We start from the raw sequence: 18,744 nt of genomic DNA on the forward strand, positions 1-18,744 counted from the left end.
ATTAAGATGAAAACTATCTCAAGGTTGACATAAATTTATACTAAAATCATTCTACTTTTAAATCTCTATTTACTGCACAATAAGCTCATGTAACTTAAATAAATAAGGCATAAATTCAGATCATCTCTGTGCGGCGACTCTTTACCCACTTTACTAGTTTTACTGGTATACGGTATCTTACCCAACATCATGTGATGATAAAAAAGTTTCCAGATATTCATGTTTAGAGAGCAACACATGTGTTTATTCATTCCATTTTTCTTTATCTTTTTTTTTTATAATAAAAAGAACCCTGTACAAAACCACATCGTTCACAGCATTAGAAAATTGCAGGTGCAAAATATTAAAAGTAAATAATCATACTTAAGAAGCTATAATACCACTTAACCAAAACAAAATTGATATTCATTTTATACTTTCCTTGAAAAAAAGAACATCATCTCTTAATGCTTAAGTTTATTAAATCCAAATATAAACATTCACATTTATATATGCACTGATCAAAATGATCAATAATATACCATTATTTCACAGAAATGAATATGAAACAGAATTGTAAAACCTACAACAAGAGTTATATATGAGTTCAGTAGTTTGAGATATAACTGATAGTAATGTATGTACAGATATAGTTTAACTTCATTCCTATAAAGTTTGTCTTTCATGAGCTTCACCTCAAAAGTCAAACAAAACTCACTGATTTCATACTGTTGAGTCAGTGATATTAATCTCATTTTGTGGGCTTTGCTCTTGTCTGCGGCCCAGAAACACCCACTTCTGGAGTCGGCTAGATTTGAAGTAGTTTGGTTTCCTTTTGTACATGATGATCATTATGATGATGATGATGAAGAAACAGCCCATGACTGCAGCGACGACAGTACCAGTAGATCGAGTATTGTCTCCTTTTCTTGATTCAGAATGCCCTCCTGTTGGTGATGGTGTCTCTGGAAAGGTGCATTTAAAGTGTTTAACTGATTGTTTAAATCATAAACTCAACTTCAGCCTATCAAACATCAGACAGTCAGATTCTCCACAGACCAAATCTAATCATCTCTAAAATCTGACTGAAATATCTAGAGAGATGTGAGACCATGATCACACATCAGTTTCCTTCTTAGACCCTAAACTCTAAAATCATTTATTCACAGGTGATTTTTAAAATGATAAATATTCTGACGAGAGACTAAAGAGCAGTTTTCTGTCTACCATAAATAACCTGGTGCTCAATAATCAATAACTAGAATAGAATGTAATATCTTTCTTACCAAGATCTTCAGTGACAGTTTCATGTTTACTGGGCTCTGTGAACAGATTTTAAATCAGTGTTAGTAGATTGAAAAAAAAATATTTGCACACGTTTATTGAATTATAAACAACAGTATTATATCCAGTACCTGTTATGTTCACAGTGAATTCTGTTCTTTTCATTCCACTCATTGTTTGCACAAAGAATCTGAATTGTCTCATCATTGCTGTAGTTGGAGTGTGTCTGCATGTGAAGCTGTTTCTCTGTTCACAGGAGTCCTGAGGAAACTCTTCTCTACAGATTGTTGATTGTTGATCATTATATTTTTCAGGGTATTGAAACTTATACTTTGTAATGCAGCATTCAGAGTGCTTCAGAAAGACTCTGCAGGTGAAATTTACTTCTTTCTTCACAGTTCCAGTCACATTCTTACAGTTTACACTGATGTCATCTGAAAAATAACAATGCATATCATATAATACAGCAACTGAACAATAATAAAGATGAGTTTTTTTATCTCATTAATCTTTTAACACATCCAGACTTCTCGTGTCTTTCTCCATGTCAGTCATACAATAAACACACAGTGACTCTTTCATTAGAGAATCCACATAAATCACTACATCAAGTGTTCAGTATAGAGTCAGTTGAGAAACACAAGATCCTGTAGTCTTGATTTAAATTGTGATTTTGTACTTTTGCATATGAACACATTATTTTACATAAAAGTGTATAAACACATAAAATAGCAGATTTCATAGTAAATTTAAGTTTGAATTATTGGAACGACGTACGACCCGGAGCCATAAACACTTGAACACTGAACTGGACACACTTACAAAAGGGTTTTAAGAGCCACTTGTCTCTATTAATACAATTTGACCTTTTTCCTATTATCTTACATTCAGTCCCTCCTCAAAACTCTCACACTCTTTCTAGTGAAAGTTTATTACAAACACATACAAACATATTATTCTCTTACCAACATCAGCTCGACAGACAGAAGTAAAGGTCCAAACCAGAAGGAACAGTTGCACAGAATTTACAGCATTCATGGTTTTGATTCTACAATAGAAAAAGAATGACAGAAATCAGAAGAGAGACTTAACCAACTAGAACTAATAAGGAAGTACTTGAGATTACATATTAGACAGAGATGATTTACTGAAAGCACAGCAGAAATGTCATTGAAGGGACTCATGAGTGTAAAATACAACCTTAAAACCACAAGATTTACAATAAAGCACTGAGAAAACACGATGAATCACAGCCATTCATGAAAATATTGCTGCTGAATCTACAGAGCCGAGACAGAAACTGAACGTGATGATTTTTTATTTTTTTTTAATTGCATTATCTTCACTGGCAGAACAAAAAGACAAATTTGCATAGAATAAAAAATTGTCAAAAACACTTTGCCTACAAAAAAAAAAAATTCTATAGCTAGCTATTCATAGACATTTTAAAATATCAGCTCAATGTGTAAATCACATAATATAAAAATGTACATCATGAACGTATTGAAGATTTTCCTGTGGCAGGTTATGGGTTAGTAAATATAAATAGGTTTTTTTGTTGTTTTTATTCTTACCTCTGGTCTGTATGTGTTCTCCGTCTGAGTTCATTCCACCGAGACTCTTTCTCACTAGCTAGCCTATTTATAAACAACTAAACGACCGACTTAACTTTCGCTTTCAGAATGAGGCTCTCACACAGGTAATTATAGACTATTTTGCTGTCACATTTTTGGCTAGCACGTCTATTTGTTCCTGTGTTCGATCATTTCCTCTTGTATCTTCACCCTCAGTCCTTTATTGACGGTTTAATGGATAATTACAGCGGAGGGAGAAAAGGTTTGAGCTTTCCTCAGAGGTTTGTTAGGACTATTTCAGGGTAACTGATGTAAAGATGTTATCAGGGGTGGTACAGGGAGGGATTCATCCAATAAGAAATACATTACATCGTATAAAAATGCGATATAGGGAATAAAAAAAACATATATTGCAACTATGGGAATCAATCGGTCCCAATGTTCAAGTTACGGTCTTGCTTGCGGATTCTACAGAGCCCCTAATGGGACGTGGTGGTAGAAAAAAATTGGAATGGGATTAACAGTTAAATTTATTTATTTATTTATTTATTCAAATCTTTGGCGTTCCCTCGCAAAGATAGTATCGTTCCCTTGCTGTGAGCTCTGGCAAACACTTGCTGGCAGTAGTGTTTTAGTCAGCCCCATATTAATAATGCACACAAATAATGCGCGGCTCACTGCAAAATTTTTCGTTGTAAATTTACAATAAATAATTGGATAAATTTTGCATGACTTTCACAGTAAGGATTACAGCAATATACTGTGAAATATACTCACAGCAATTTACTGTAATTTTATATCTGTGATATTACAATGCATTGTTGTAAAAGCACAACTGTATACTGTAACTTTACAGCTTCAATGACAAAGCAATTACTGTGATGTTACAGTACATTACTGGGGAATTACAATCTTTTGCTGTACATTACAACAAGGCCCTGTACTTTTACAGTGTGTACTGTGAAAGTAATGTACAAGTTGACAATAATTTACTGTGAATTTACAATGTATACTGTGGAAGTCATGCTAAAATTGTCCAATAACACTGTAAAAGTAATGCAGATGAAGCTTCCATTTACTGTGAATTTACAATCATTGTACAATTAACCCCCTCCCCCCAACAAACAACTCTGAGGTAAAGTCAACGTTAGCCCAATGGCATATTTATTAACAAATAAATGTTTTTCAATGTACAGCAGATGCCAAGAACTTCAAGAGTTCAAGAAATTCAACTTTCTAGTCATAAAAGCCATCTTAAAATGCAGAAAATGCAGAGAAATTGTGCAAACTTGCAATTCAACTACCTGTCTCAAAATTCATCTATTCAACTAGCTGTGTCACAATAACAGTAATGGACAGGATGGGAATGAGGCCTTCATGGCAAGATAAGACAGCAAGGGAGAGAGTGATGAAGGAATGTCGTAAAGGGGTCAGGCGCTCCTCTCAGTCTCAAACATTATGAGTCCACACGCAACAGCATTGTGTAAAAATCTTGTAGGGCAAAGTTGTCTTGAAAAATTACAAAAAGAACAAGGCTACTCAAAACTGAGCCTGACAACTACCGCTGCAAAAAAAAAAACTATGATGCCCACTCAAAGTCAATAAGTTTCCTCAAAAGGGTGCTCACATGAGGGTTCATTGTTGTCCGCTTCTTGGTCTTTGAGCCTCTTTCAGGATTGATGCCCAGGAAGCACCTGTTAATAAGCAAAGATAGTTTCAGTTTTAAATAGACTTACAGTATGTACTGCAGACAGCATTTATCAAGGTGTGTTTTTTCTGTGCTTTCCCCCCACATCAAACCCTAATAGATTTATAATCCAAACTTGTTAGATCTTACTCTCACCATAATTTTTTTTTGCCATTTTTAGCCAAGGTGCCTCAGGTTAGGTTTGCCTGAGGCAAAGTGGTTGATTTTCTACTATGAGAGGCCATATCAACGTGTGCCGCCACTGAAATGCATCTTCACGCAATTGGCCAGTTGGTAAATTAAAACCAAACCTTGTTGAAAGTATGACAAACACATCCTTTTCAATTAAGGGCCTGAGAGCATTTTGTTCTGCTTTTAAAGAAAATTTCATCTACTTCATTCAATACATTCGCATTCCGCAATACGCGTTTCGAAATCATCATCACATAGCCTGCCCCAAAACAAAGTAAATAGCTGTGATTGGACCGGCAGGTATTTGTCAGCATAACATGTGTAGAAACCCAGACTGATCTGCAGAGTGAAATTGAATGAGTTCACGAGATCAGGATGGTCTCATCAGGCTAGCCTCAGGTACCTCGTTTGTCAGCATTTTCGACCTCAAGACAATCATTGAGTTGTAAGCCTGTACTATAATGTGAATTACAAGATTAAATGTGATCTTTATAAAATACCTTTGAATGAACTCCAGCGTCGAAGATCCAGCGGCAGGATACTCAAGGTTGAATACGTAATAGCTGCTGAAGAAAGCAGCTACTCCGTGTAAAAAGAAAGGGTGTGGGCCCATCACGACATGTCCCTCGATGGATACAAGCCATCCAGAGGGCTTCATCATGTCACCTGAAATGAACAGATACATTATGTGTTATGAGCACTTTGCGATCTGCTTAAGATACAAAGGGCTATACAAATGTAATTCTTATTATAATTATTATTATTTATTGTGGTCATGTAGATTTCTAGAATGAAAACAAAATAATGAGTTAGAAATGTCGATACTAGATCAAAGTAACATTACCTTGAATGATCAAGCAGGGGGTGCCGGGGAGTTCTGCAGTATTGACGTCCACAGCAGTGGCACATGGCTGTAACATAGTTAACACACAATAGCATGGATTTAGGATAAAGGATAAATATTGTTCATTGGTCAGAGGTAGTAAATCATGCAAGGTATATGCTCATTTTGCATTTTAAATATTTGAATAAAAAATCTTACATCAACTTCAAGCATCAAACTCTCTTTCGGCTCTTTGAAATACAACATTAGGAGCAGCAGGATGCAGGCAGCCTTGTCAGAGTCTGGATCATAGCAGGCCAGAACATCACGGATCTTGGGGTTGTCCAGTGTTGCACAATAATCCAGGATGGTCTGTCCTCGTCGACTAATTGCCTCCTGTAGCTTCTGAAGGACATCGACGTCCGTCAGGAGGCCAAAGTGTGAGAATAGGCATTTCTGAGAGAAGAGAAATGGCCATTCCTGTTTGATCTCAGACATCGCTGCAGCAGGCTCTTTGTTAAGGTATTTCCGCAGGATGACGTATGTCTTTTCCATCATTGGTTCTGCTCTCTCTGCCCCACTCATTCCTTCCTCTGTGTATACAGACATACAAATGTATTGTTAGTACCAAAGTAACAATTTGGTCTTGTAGCCGCCCAACACACACAGTGTTCAGATCTTGACCAATTACTAAAGTCTAAACAAAATTACCCAAAAAGACAGTAAATGGCATGCCTGAGTAGATGTTCAGCAGATCCCTCTTTATATTCTCCAACATTGCCTCAGTCTCCCCCTCTGGCAAATCTGCTGGGCCCCACCTGACACACCTAGGAGTGGGCATCACAGGGTAACAATACTATTGGGGATGGTTATAGCTCAGAAGTTGGAGCAAGTCGTCTCATGACTGAAGGGTCAGCAGTTTGATTCCCTGTTGTGACTGTCTAAATAGACCCATCCCACAGAAGTTATGTTACAGTGTAATAGTGTTGTAAACACAGGTGTATTTTATCAAACTAATTAAAGGGATATTCCACCATTTGGGGAATTAAGCTCATTTTCCACCTCCCCTCGAGTAAACCAATTGATTTTAACCTTTCTCCCGTTCATCCAGCAGTTCCCTGAGTGTGGCAATACCACGTATAGCTCCAGCCTAGCATAGATCATTGGATCGGATTAGACCATTAGCATCTCGCCCGCAAAGTGACTAAGATTTCCGGAATTTTTCCTATTTAAAAGTTGTCTCTTCTCAAGTTAGAACGTGCAATAAAACTAACGGAAAATGAAACGTGGCGATTTTCTAGGCTGATTTGACATGGAACTATACTCTCATTCTGGTGTAATAATCAAGGAACGTTGCAAACGTACTATGGGCACAGTGATATCATGCAGCATGTGAAAATAGTCCCCGTTGCATTCTACGGGGACTACTTTCAGGTGCTGCATGATATCACTGCGCCCATGGTACGTTCATTTTCCGTTAGTTTTATTGCACGTTCTAACTTGAGAAGAGACAACTTTTAAATAGGAAAAATTCCGGAAATCTTAGTCACTTTGCGGGCGAGATGCTAATGGTCTAATCCGATCCAATGATCTATGCTAGGCTGGAGCTATACGTGGTATCGCCAAACTCAGGGAACGACTGGATGAACGGGAGAAAGGTTAAAATCAATTGTTTTACTCGAGGGGAGGTGGAAAATGAGCTTAATTCCCCAAATGGTGGAATATCCCTTTAAGGTCAAGGTATTTAGTGTACCACAACCATGCATGCCAGAGAGCCACTATGCACAATATCAGCGCCCTGGCTCAGCTAAATCCTAAATGGAACGAGGCCATAATCACAGGTAATTACACCTGTGTTTACTACACTATTAACATCGCAACATGATTGCTGTGAAAAGGGTCCATGTCAAAGTGTCAATAAAGTATTTAAGAGAAAAGTATGTTTTGTCCTGTTTCAGGGTTATTCATGGTCATATACAATGCTTTTGAACAAATATTGACAGACTTTACATGTATATTGCCACATACCCGTATTGGTCAACAGGACCTCTTGCCAGTCTGGCCTCTCCTGCCATTCCCGTGCGCGGTCTTCTTTCTCTGCGGCGTTGAGCAAGAGTATTATTCCTATTTTTGTACTCCACTCTCGTTTTTACTTGTTGCAGAAGAGAGTGACATCCGTCTCCAGCAGTATCACCATGCTTGCCAATGTCGCCAAATGATTTTGGATGGCTCCTGAAAATGTGGGTGGGATAATTAGAAAACATGTCACCATTGTGGCACTTACGACAGAAGCGTACAGCTAATGTAAGGATTACTTAAAGGAAAGAACCACACTTAAAAAAAAACATCAGGCTGAACAAGACCTTCATAAAAACATGTGAATTAGTATGGTTTTCTTGAATATACTAGCTCTGTTTAAACAAACCATGTTTACAAAGTCTTCACTTTTGCACCCTTGTTACATCATAGGTGCAGGGAATGAATCAGTGAAAGTTACAAACAGTTGAAGGGGGTGTGGCTGGGGATTAACTGACAGCTAATATTGATAATAGTCCCATCCCTACCTGATAATGTTTCTCACAACGCTGTGGCACATGGCTCTGGTTGGGTTGCGGTCATGCTGCATCATTTGGTCCACGAGCACGACCACGAAGGCCTTTCTCTCGTCTGGCAATGGTCTTTCTTCTTTTTCCACTCTAAGTCGAATGGCTGATGACACCTGGTCCCAGTTGAGACGAAAGTCAACATGCCATGGTACGCCAGGCTGTGAAGCGCTTGACATGCTTGGGGCAGTGCTTGGAGGGCTGGGCAACAGCTGATTTGGAGGCTGGAATATTGTGTTTGGAGAACATGGAGTTGGGGAACTTGGAGCACTTGGATCAGGAGCAGAGACCAACTCCATATTAAGAGTAACAAGTCCTAGAAGGCACAAAAACAATTTATTAGTTAAGATAGGGCAAGATGTAGGGCTATGGGTCAATAGACTGTGTGCTTAACTGTAGTCCTGCTCCAGTACTTCCTGGAGGAAGCTCACACATTTGTTTCCTGTCAGCACTATTAGATGAAGCAATTCGAATTTATTCACGCGAGTGCCATTTGTTCGAATGTGACATAGGGTTGGGAGAACGCAGAAGTGTCCATTGACTCATGTTAAAAGATTGCTTTGATAATGCCACTTAAAAAACAATAGTTAAAATAACAGGCCAATACACTATTGGAATTACAAACTCATCATAAAAGGGTCTGATTGTTTTTCACTGCTATTGTTATTAAGTTTGGAAATGCATGCAAGTAATAAGCATCAGCTGCATTCACTTCTATGTAATTCCAGATGTGAAAACAACAGCAGTGAAAAACAGCCCAGTTTTGATGAGTTTGTAATTCCAATTATTATTTTTTATGCCTATTATACATTTCCCCAACCCATTACGTCACACTGAACAAATGCCACACACATGAATAAGGTCTATAAGCTGAGCTGCACACCTGAGATTAATCACTTCATCCAATAGTATTTAACAGGTAACCAATGTGTGAGCTTGGGACTACATACAAAGTATATTGTCTACCAGTTGTGCAAATGTTCTAAGGCCCTAGTTCAGTGACATGAAAGAGTGAAAAGTGTAATGGGTGAACAGATGAATTTACCATCCTTGATGCCCTTCATTAACTTCCGACTTTGGATAGGTTTGAGGTATTTCACCAGATCCCTTTCCTCCACCAAGGTCAGATCTTCAATAGATTCGACCCCAAGCTCATCCAGCATGGTGGTAAGAAGGTCATCAGGGAGATCAGGCAAGTATGACCACACTGCTTCCTTGGCCTAGTCTCATTAAGTAGTGAATCATGAAACACTGTAATATCTCATTTTTGCCATCCCTACACTATGCATATTTCCTACTATAGTCTGTTCAATCAACAAAGCAGATTAATGACAAAAATAACTTTATTCAAGGCTACAAAAAAAAAAAAAAAAAAAAAAAAAACTTTGTTTGCTATGACTACATAGCCTGCTCTACTACTCACGTCTCTCCTAACGTATCCTGTATCCTCACTTTCCTCCCTGCTCATACTGCCTCTGGAAAAGAATGGTGGAGAGCAATAAGGGACTGATCATACACATTGTATGCTGATAGAGGATAGTAGTCCAGTAGATCTTCCTGCTTAATGCACACATAATTGTCTTGGGCCACTCCTAGGTCACAGTACACACCTGTGTCACATAACTTTACAAAAGTATGTTTCTCTGACACAAAATAGACCGAATTATGAACAACAATAACTAGCATAATCTTCCCCATAAGAAGCCCTTCATCACTGTTCTCTAGTAAAATGTACATCCCCCTTCTGTAATCTGTGCCTTTGACTGTAACATAGTTACAAGCCACTGCCGACTGTAACTGGAATGGACAACTGGCTACAGATGCCCTAATCCTGTCATTGTAATCGTCAACATGAAAATCAGTCCCCTTTTCTGCTTGTACAAGTGGAGGGAACAAGTTTCCTGCACTCAAGTACGCTTGTAGAAGTTGGTGCCTCTCTGCTAGAGTTTTGCACAAATTCTTAAAATTGTGCAATTTTCTGGCACACTGTTTAAAAAATGTATGTTTGCTCTCAAATCGGAGTGTCCATAGGCGAATAAGTGGGCCAAAGTGAATGATGAGAGATGGATAGTGGCACAGATAATGGTGCTTTGGTCTGAGGGGGGCATTGGGTAAAAGCCTTGTCCTGTTGTCTATGTACTCCTCTATGAGGACTTTAAGATACGCAACCTGGCCCTCTGTAATGACCGGTGCACAGATGAGCTCAACAATCTCCCTCAGCTGCAAAATTATTTGCCACACCTCATTTTCGCAGGGATCTTTAATCCTGTCACCCACCATGAGTGGGAGAAGTCTAAGCAAACACCAGTTCTGAACTGCATGCCCACTGAGCTTGTCGCTGCTGGGAGAGAGGTCTGCTGGTTTGTCCTTACCATCGTTAACTTCATATCTGAACTGGTTCTTGCACCTGTTTAACTGCAGGTATGTAAAATGATTATCCTCAACTAAATGGCGAATATATAAAGGAAGGTCATAAGCTATGACTCCCTCAAATAAGTCATGGCCTAGACATGGTGGTAGGCCAGGCTGGCAAACATGGAAATGTGAAAGCTGATTGAAAGGAGAGTCAAACTTGATGCCGCATACAGAGTCAGTGGCAGTATTTTCCTGCTCTTGCAAATTACTTGCATATGATTGGGCTGTTCTTTTGGTACCACACGATACAGGATTAGTCAGGAAATCATTTCTACATACCTCACAGTAACGACAAAAATAAGTAGACCGACTGAAGTTCTCCAAGAATCCCCCAATAGAATGGGATCCCAGGTTGTCTCCTGCAATGGCAACCAAAGAGCCCTTTAGTACAATGCCATCAGATGTGACTACACCTCTCTGCTCCAGAATTTTGAGGTCCTCAATCAGGGGAGCAAAAACTGTATTTACCCCAAAATACTTAAAGTCCTGTTCCCTACATAAGAGAACAAGTTGCATCTGATCAATAGAAGATCTATTGTGAGGCAAGATGTCAGTCAGAGTTAGGTAAACCGCTAAAACCTTGTGCTTTTTTTTCCCTGAGCCCAGGGGGTTGACAACCTCAAAGGCATCTTGGTACAGTATTAAACCAAGTGAAGAAGGGTCAGCTTTCAACATTGGATTACTTTGAAAGCCTTCTCCATCCTTGACATCCTGATAGACAGCATCAGTAGATGGCTGCAAACGTGTCATGGTATACTGTTCGCGTAGAGACTCATTTTTGAAAAGTGTCACCAATGTCTCCTGTATAGGAACATACTGAGCAAAACATTCTTTGTCATTTTCATCATTGCCCAAGAGCAAAGGAACGGGATGAACATAGTTAAAACACTCTTTAAAAGCAGCCTTCCTCTTTGCATCTGTACTGAGCATTCCCCTGTTATAGAGTGTGAGTAGATCATCTCTGTTCATTTCCTCAGTGATGCTGCTTATAGTGGTCTGAGGGATTCTGAGTTCTTTTAGTTTCTCACTCAGAAAGTTTAGGGAATTGGACAGGCCAAGTTCATGAGCACTTTGAAAGCCATCAATAATGGTTTGAATGGTGCTTGCTGGTAAGAGTAGCTTAGATTGCAATTTCAGGTAGAAAAGTGTAAGGTTCTGTAAAAATAGGTTTTCGTCGACAGCTAATGGCATTTGTGGTTCATTATGTTCCTCGGCAGCCTCTGAATATGACTGACTGGGTCCTGGCAACGGCTCTGTAGCAATAGACTTGTCTAAAACAAGGTTATCTAAAACTGAATCCTCTGCACACCTATGTTTTCTGGAAATATGTGAAGCAAAAGTCATCACGTGTGTGAACGTGCAATCACAACCTCTAAATGGACATCTAGTTACCATTCCTTCCCTTATGTGCGTCTTCAAATGCTTAATAAGAGAGGCCAAAGTGTCACACTTAAATGCACAAGCCTCAAGCAGACATTTCAAGGGTGTGTCAGGTGGTAGAGCTGATGTGTCAGGTGGTAGAGCTGATGTGACAGGCAGTATAGGCCCAGCAGCCTGCAGGTAGGACCTATGCTGCCTATACATATGAATTTGCAGTCCCGTGTGTTTTCTGTACCTCCGTGAGCAGTCAGGCACCCCACACTGGTAGTGATAATTGGGGGCATTGCTATGCAGTTTTGTGTGCTGAACATAGTTACACACATTCTCAGACACATGCTCACAGCCAACGAATTTACAGTTGAACATTGTGGTACATGTTAACTAGTCACCTACCTAATCTATTTCTCCTCACTCTTAGTCTGACACTTAACAGGATAGTTAGCCTGCCTGACACTGAACAGGATGGTTAGCCTCGCCCTCTGATGACCTGGAAAGAAAAGAAAAGGAAAGAAAAGAAAAAGGAGAAATTACACAAAGGCAACCAATAATAAGAATTTCAGCTTGAATGCAGATTATGATCATTGATCATTGTAATTTAATTTTAGCCGTATGTCAAAAATGATAGTGGTATATATATAGTGTTTTTTTTCATTAGCACTTAAAGATTGTTCATATCAGGACAAGTGGGAACCTTAGTGTTAAAACCCTCCCGTTGTCGAACACGACATGAGACTAACTTACTCCAGTTAGCTCAGTCATGTTGTAACTAAGATATCCGCTGGAAAAATATTTTTTCATGGACCGTTTGAATCACTAAGTTATTAAAGTTAAACAGCTAACGGTTAGCCCTGCTAATCTATGATAACCTTGACTAATTACAGAAATGTGCACACATAAATTGTAATGTTTGTCCCATCATTGGTTTTATAAACTTTACAAACACCAGATTTGTCTAAACGGTCTAAACATGCTAGCATAATTAGCATAATGCTAACATGATTACCATGTTACTAGCATGTTTTTAACAAAATGCTAACATGATTAGCATGTTTGCTAACATGATGCTAACATTATTAACATGCTACTAGCATAATGCTAACATGATTAGCATTCTACTAACATGATGCTAAAACATTTTTACTAGTTTGTGTCATGTTTAAACCCTAAGCTAATTGCTATTAGCATGTAGCTATGCACTGCTAGCATGTTTAGCATGTTGGAAGTCCAGTTTGCTAGCATGAGTCAAAAAAGCCAACCCCCATGTCTCTACGATGTTCTGATGCAGAGATATAAGTCTTGCAAAACGGTTGCTAGGGTACTCTGTTTGGTTGCTAGGGAGGGTCTTGGCAGCTGCCAATGATGATTCTCCAAAGGCTGCTTGCCAGTATGAATGATATATATACCAACCCCCATGCCTCTATGATATTCAGAACTGAAGATATCCCTCTATGCTTCGGGTTGCTAGGGTGCTCTAAATTTTGTTGTGTTCTCTATCCGCTTGTTAAGTCGTGACGTAAGGAACGCCGTTTCCGGGTCCAAGCCTCCACTCCTTTCACTTGAGAATGCCATCGACGGCCGTTTATGAGCGCTATTTATTCATTTTAAACATCAATCATTTTAAAAAGTTAAACGTTTTAAATACTTACAGTGTACACAACAGTCTCCGTGCTCACAGCGTCACAGATATTAATATTTTAACGATTTATAAAAGATGAATCATTGTCTGGCCATCTGGAATTTTGGTATGGAGATAAAGGTTATAATTATATTTTTTTGTAGTATTACACCACATCTTGTATGTATATTCGCACCATTTGTTGTTTTCTTGTGGTATGAGATAGAGCGTTAGGACCCGGAAGCGCTGCCGCGTGATATCAGACAGCGCTGATTGGTGCTAAATGAACCACGTGACTGCGTGGCGCGAAATCAAGGGTTTTCGCGGATCTCTCTCAAATAGTACCAAAGAATAGACAAAAAAAACACCCGTTAGATTCAATAAATCTGTCTGCATCGCTTTAATGAATTTCTTACATACATCATATCTGCACTTTGTAGTTTATGACAGAGAATTCTGTCGTGAGCGCGCAATCTTCACCGGTGACTAATCAACCGCCTTCGATTGGACATTGCGTTCCTAAGCTCAGCGAAAACGCGTGTGATTGGTTCTGCTCAACGCTGCCTTTGATTGACAAACGATCTAAATCGATTTAATGCAGCAATCGACACTTTTCATCGTAATATCTATGCATCTATATGCATGCATTTAAAATACAAACTTGTACATCATCTCATTTGCTACCATAGTGGATGCTGCAACGTTAGCTTAAAATGAGCGCCAAAATTAACACACTTCTCAGCATGCACGGAGTAATGCTAAATGCAGAATAGACAAAAAAAAAAAACACCCGTTAGATTCAATAAATCTGTCTACATCGCATTAATGAATTTCTTACATACATCATATCTGCACTATGTTGCACTTCGATTGGATATTGCGTTCCTAAACTCAGCGAAAACGCGTGTGATTGGTCAACGATGTCTTTAAATGACATAAACCTAAAATCTAAATATAAATCGATTTAATGGAGCAATCGACACTTTTCATCGTAATATCTATGCATCCATTATGCATGAATGTAAAATACAAACATCATCTCATAAGGTAGGCTACCATAGTGGATGCTGCAATGTTAGCTTAAAATGAGCGCCAAAATGAATACACTCCTTATGCATGCAGTAGGTAATGCTAAATGCAAATGGCAAACATAATATCAATCAAACACACACAATATCATATTACGTTTTCACACAAAGATAGAAGTAAGGCTGACATTAGCTGTAAACAAACACATTATGATTTTTACAGAGATAAAGGCACATTCAATGTCAACAAAAACGACAAACTATACCACACATTATAATACGAATAATATTGCCTACACGTATTTAAAATAAAGAGCTACATTTCACATTACAAGGCTTTATAATACAGCATTTTTGAACACAGCCGTTACTCACCTCAAGACGACTAGTGTGGGACGAACCCCTGGCAACGGCTCCGGGTCATCAATTTCGCAGCCAATCAGCAGCGAGCTTTGATTGTACAACCAATAGAATCACACCTTCGCTATACATTATTTACACAGAATTTTGTGACGAGGCAAATCCGCATTTAAAATAATAAATCATAATAATAATGTTGTACAAATCATAACAATAATGTTAATTTAAGCTTTGATTTAATAAAATAAATGTGAGCGCTTCACGTTTCAAAGCCTGAGCCTGGCGCTGTTGTGCGTTCTTCAGACTGCTTCAGAGCAATCATATAAAAGCACACATTTATGCAACTGCTTATTAACTAATGTTGATCAATTATGACAATGTTTACTTTATAGTGTTTATATGGTAATATGTTGTATAGGTTGTAAGAATGCATATTTTATCTCCCTAATTTGAATTTGAATGAGCGGCCTGAAACAATAAAGCATTAGACATTTCAAAATAAGTGTCCCGGTGTATTTCGGGCTTGTTTATGAGTAAAAGTCACGCAATGTGTCCAGTTTCCACCGTTTCCACCCTGGTTACACAAACTTCATTTAATCTAATTTAAATTTAATTCATAATTAATTTAAAGTAAAGTATTCTAGCTTCTGTCTGGGATGCCCCACAGGAAGGAAAGACTAAGGACATTATTGACATTATTGACACATATTATTAAATAAGATTTTTACTAGTGTTAATGTTATTATATTTAACAAAATCTAAAATCATGAAAAAAACATTTTTCATTACTTGAAATAAATGTTAACTAAATAAAACATACATATTTCTTATATTTATTTTTAATTGAAAATAACAAGTTATTAAGTTTAATTAACCTGATGTACTAAATGGAAAAACAACAAAAAAATTATAAAAATGGAAAGAACAACAAAATTACTAAAACTTTTAAAATTAAAATAAAATCATATTGAATTCAAAATATTAATGAAAACTATAATAACACCACCTACTAGTATGGCAAGATCTGTTTATTTTAGTGTGTGTGTGTGTGTGTATGTACATATATATATATATATATATATATATATATATATATATATATATATATATATATATATATATAAAGTATGCATATATGTATAAAAATTTAATATTCTTATCAATCGTCAGTAATGAAGCAAACATATGTAGACTGTTACTGTTTACACCTGGACCACAAAACCAGTCTTAACGGGTATATTTGTAGAAATAGCCAACAATACAGTGTAGGCCTATGGGTCAAAATTATCGATTTTACTCTTATGTCAAAAATGATTAGGATTGCTAAGGACTTCTTTTGAACAACTTTTAAGGTAATTTTTCCTCAATATTTAGATTTTTTTTTTTTTGCACCCTCAGACTCCACATTTTCAAATAGTTGCATATTGGCCAAATATGGTCCTAACATACCATACATAAATGGAAAGCTTATTAATTCAGCTTTTAGATGATGTATACATCTCAATTTAACAAAATTAAACCTTAAGACTGTTTTTTTGATCCAGGGTCACATATTAGAATCTGTGTTATATCAATGCCTAATAAACTATTTTATACAACAATAACAATACAGTTGAAAAGGAAGCCCCTCCCACTATATATATATTATTTAAAAAAAAAAACTAAAAGTTTTTGTGTGTGTGTGAATATTATAATAAATGCTGCTATAACTGGTTACATGCATGGCATTCCTAAAACACTTCAATCCAAAGTTATCCATTTTGATCCATTTGAGTCTATGGAGTGGTTGCTAGGGTCCTGTAACTCGATTTGACACCTCATTCATGGGTCTAGGACAAACGCTGCGGGACGAGTAGCGCGCTGAAGTTTTGTGTGGAAGAATAATAATAATAAGTATTTAGAATAACAATAATGGATGCTTTGCCTTTGGCAAGCACCATTAATTAAAATAACATGGGTGTAAGTGCTGCAAACATGCATGCTACTCACCTTCTCCATTCAGCCCGGAATAGAAGAGGGACACGACGGCGCCTTCAGTTCAAAACAGTTCGGTTATGTCATGTGACTTCCCAGGGCATATTTCAATACAATATTTCACTTTAATAATACTGTTTAATGCTGTGAAATCCTTAATTTTTTTCACTGTGTTGCTGTAATATTACAGACCTTGTTGTGATATAACAGCAGGTTTTAGATTGCAAGATTTTACTGTAAAATAAGAGTTAAATGCTGTAAAATCCAAGGATACTGTAGTTTTTACATGTATTCATTGGGATATCACAGGGAAACTTAATCACAACAAGTTACTGTAAAATAATACTGTTAATTATTGTGAAATGCTGGTAATTTCTAACAGTGTAGAGTTTGAACTTGTGACTCAAATATAAATGCGGACAGTCAGAAGGGACCGTCTGAAAAGTGCAAAACCCAAAATACTTTTGCTCATTTAATATTAAGAAAAATACTCAATAACTTCACTGTAACAAACTGTGTACTGTCACCAAATTCAGTTCATACAGCACTGCTCTCCTGCTGGTTGTACTGCAACACTTAGGCCTTAATTTGATTTTTTTTAAAAACATAACTTTTATGGTTATTTAGCTATTATGAAGCAAAATCAATAACTTCTCTGTTATTAGTAAAAATATTAAATAAATTGTAATGCCATCAAATTCAGTAAGCAATTATCATGCAAAAGCTGTTGTATGTAAGCTGCATACCAACATTATTTGTGTAAGCCCTTCATGTGCTTCATGTGCCAAACTATGTGATGTGGTACCTATAACCAGCAGGAGAGTAGTGACGTATGAACTGAATTTGGTGACAGTACAGTCAGTGTGTTACAGTTATTGAGTGTTTTTCATAATAGAAAATGAGCAAAAGGGTTTTGGGTTTTGCACTTTTCAGACGCTCCCTTCAAATTTCTCTCTGTCGCCTGCTTTTAGAGACCAATCTATAAATTATAAAGCACATTTGAAGGGAAATGGGGTTGTCGTAACTCGTTGTTACTATGATTGAAAATAGCTGCGTTTGTGTTTTAAAAACGTTTTGATCCGGGAAGTTCGAGTCTGTGAATATACTGGCAACTTTACTGAATTCCTCGACTTAAGTACTGACTGCATTTCTTTATATTTGAGTCCAACAAGTTCAACTCTATGCACATTATTTGTGTGCGTTATTAAAGTATGGAGCTGACTGAAACACTACTGCCAGCCTGTTTGTCCGAGCTCAAAACAGGTTTTGCAACGCAAATATATTTGCGAGGAAACGCAAAAGATGATCTCCTATCCCATTTTTTTTTCTTCCCATCACCACGTCCCTTTAGGGGTTCCGTAGTATTCCCTTTCTGTTTAGCTATCAAATTATCAAATAAAAGTTAATTAATGTAAGTATATTAATTTACTGGACTTAATGGTTATGCATGATGCCCCTCTTGGGGTCACTGAGGTGTTGTTGCTTATGCTTAATCCGTTTTTTTTCTTCTTCTTTGTAAGGCAAATTGTTTAATAAAGCTGAAAGTTTTTTTTAAAAGCTTTGAAAAACAAAGTGATTTTTAAATAACTAAATTTATTGGAGGAACCCTCTGTCCACACATGAGAGAACCTGTCACTGCAAAATCTCTCCCCATTAAAGGCAAACAGGTTTTTAATAGATTGCATCACCTCTACATGCAGTTGTTAAACCATGTGTCAAAATATGATTAAAGTTTGTCTAATATTTTCCATCATTACAAACCATACAAGCCACAACTGTTGTACCTTGAGGTGCTTCCCATGATGCTTTAGGGAGACTTTCACTGTAATA

General features: G+C 37.4%; 2 protein-coding genes across 7 annotated transcripts; both read right to left on the reverse strand.

Moving 5' to 3' along the window:
* Positions 1-210: 210 nt before the first annotated feature.
* On the reverse strand, positions 211-2,860 carry LOC125261579. The gene is made up of 5 exons (XM_048180136.1): positions 2,838-2,860; positions 2,229-2,311; positions 1,395-1,697; positions 1,266-1,301; positions 211-944 (listed from the first exon to the last, which is right to left on the reverse strand). The coding sequence occupies exons 2-5, from the start codon at positions 2,299-2,301 to the stop codon at positions 703-705; spliced, it is 654 nt and encodes a 217-aa protein (XP_048036093.1). The 5' UTR covers positions 2,302-2,311; positions 2,838-2,860; the 3' UTR covers positions 211-702.
* A 1,118-nt stretch (positions 2,861-3,978) lies between these two features.
* Positions 3,979-14,979, reverse strand: LOC125261575. Of its 6 annotated transcripts, XM_048180123.1 has the most exons (12): positions 14,956-14,979; positions 12,331-12,424; positions 10,837-10,916; positions 9,566-9,617; positions 9,188-9,362; positions 8,104-8,458; positions 7,568-7,771; positions 6,275-6,366; positions 5,759-6,132; positions 5,561-5,627; positions 5,217-5,382; positions 3,979-4,531 (listed from the first exon to the last, which is right to left on the reverse strand). In XM_048180123.1, the coding sequence occupies exons 4-12, from the start codon at positions 9,608-9,610 to the stop codon at positions 4,417-4,419; spliced, it is 1,593 nt and encodes a 530-aa protein (XP_048036080.1). In that variant the 5' UTR covers positions 9,611-9,617; positions 10,837-10,916; positions 12,331-12,424; positions 14,956-14,979; the 3' UTR covers positions 3,979-4,416. The 6 variants fall into 6 exon arrangements, with proteins under 6 accessions (XP_048036080.1, XP_048036084.1, XP_048036085.1 ...); XM_048180127.1 differs by lacking the exon at positions 9,566-9,617 and having other exon boundaries at positions 14,956-14,977; XM_048180128.1 differs by lacking the exon at positions 9,566-9,617 and having other exon boundaries at positions 9,188-9,367; positions 14,956-14,977.
* Between the last annotated feature and the right edge of the window lie 3,765 nt (positions 14,980-18,744).

Source organism: Megalobrama amblycephala, unplaced genomic scaffold (assembly GCF_018812025.1).
Source record: "Megalobrama amblycephala isolate DHTTF-2021 unplaced genomic scaffold, ASM1881202v1 scaffold434, whole genome shotgun sequence".
Classification (NCBI taxonomy): domain Eukaryota; kingdom Metazoa; phylum Chordata; class Actinopteri; order Cypriniformes; family Xenocyprididae; genus Megalobrama; species Megalobrama amblycephala.

Bases quoted from the DNA above. Each gene is read 5' to 3' on its own strand.
- LOC125261579 (XM_048180136.1), bottom strand. From the start codon at position 2,301: ATGAATGCTGTAAATTCTGTGCAACTGTTCCTTCTGGTTTGGACCTTT. The intron at 1,698-2,228 runs GTAAGAGAATAA...GTTATTTTTCAG, and splicing joins TGTCTGTCGAGCTGATGTTG to ATGACATCAGTGTAAACTGT. The intron at 1,302-1,394 runs GTACTGGATATA...ATCTGTTCACAG, and splicing joins ATTCACTGTGAACATAACAG to AGCCCAGTAAACATGAAACT.
- LOC125261575 (XM_048180123.1), bottom strand. From the start codon at position 9,610: ATGAGCAGGGAGGAAAGTGAGGATACAGGATACGTTAGGAGAGAC. The intron at 7,772-8,103 runs GTAGGGATGGGA...CCACATTTTCAG, and splicing joins GTTGTGAGAAACATTATCAG to GAGCCATCCAAAATCATTTG. The intron at 6,367-7,567 runs GTATGTGGCAAT...GCCCACTCCTAG, and splicing joins GGTCCTGTTGACCAATACGG to GTGTGTCAGGTGGGGCCCAG.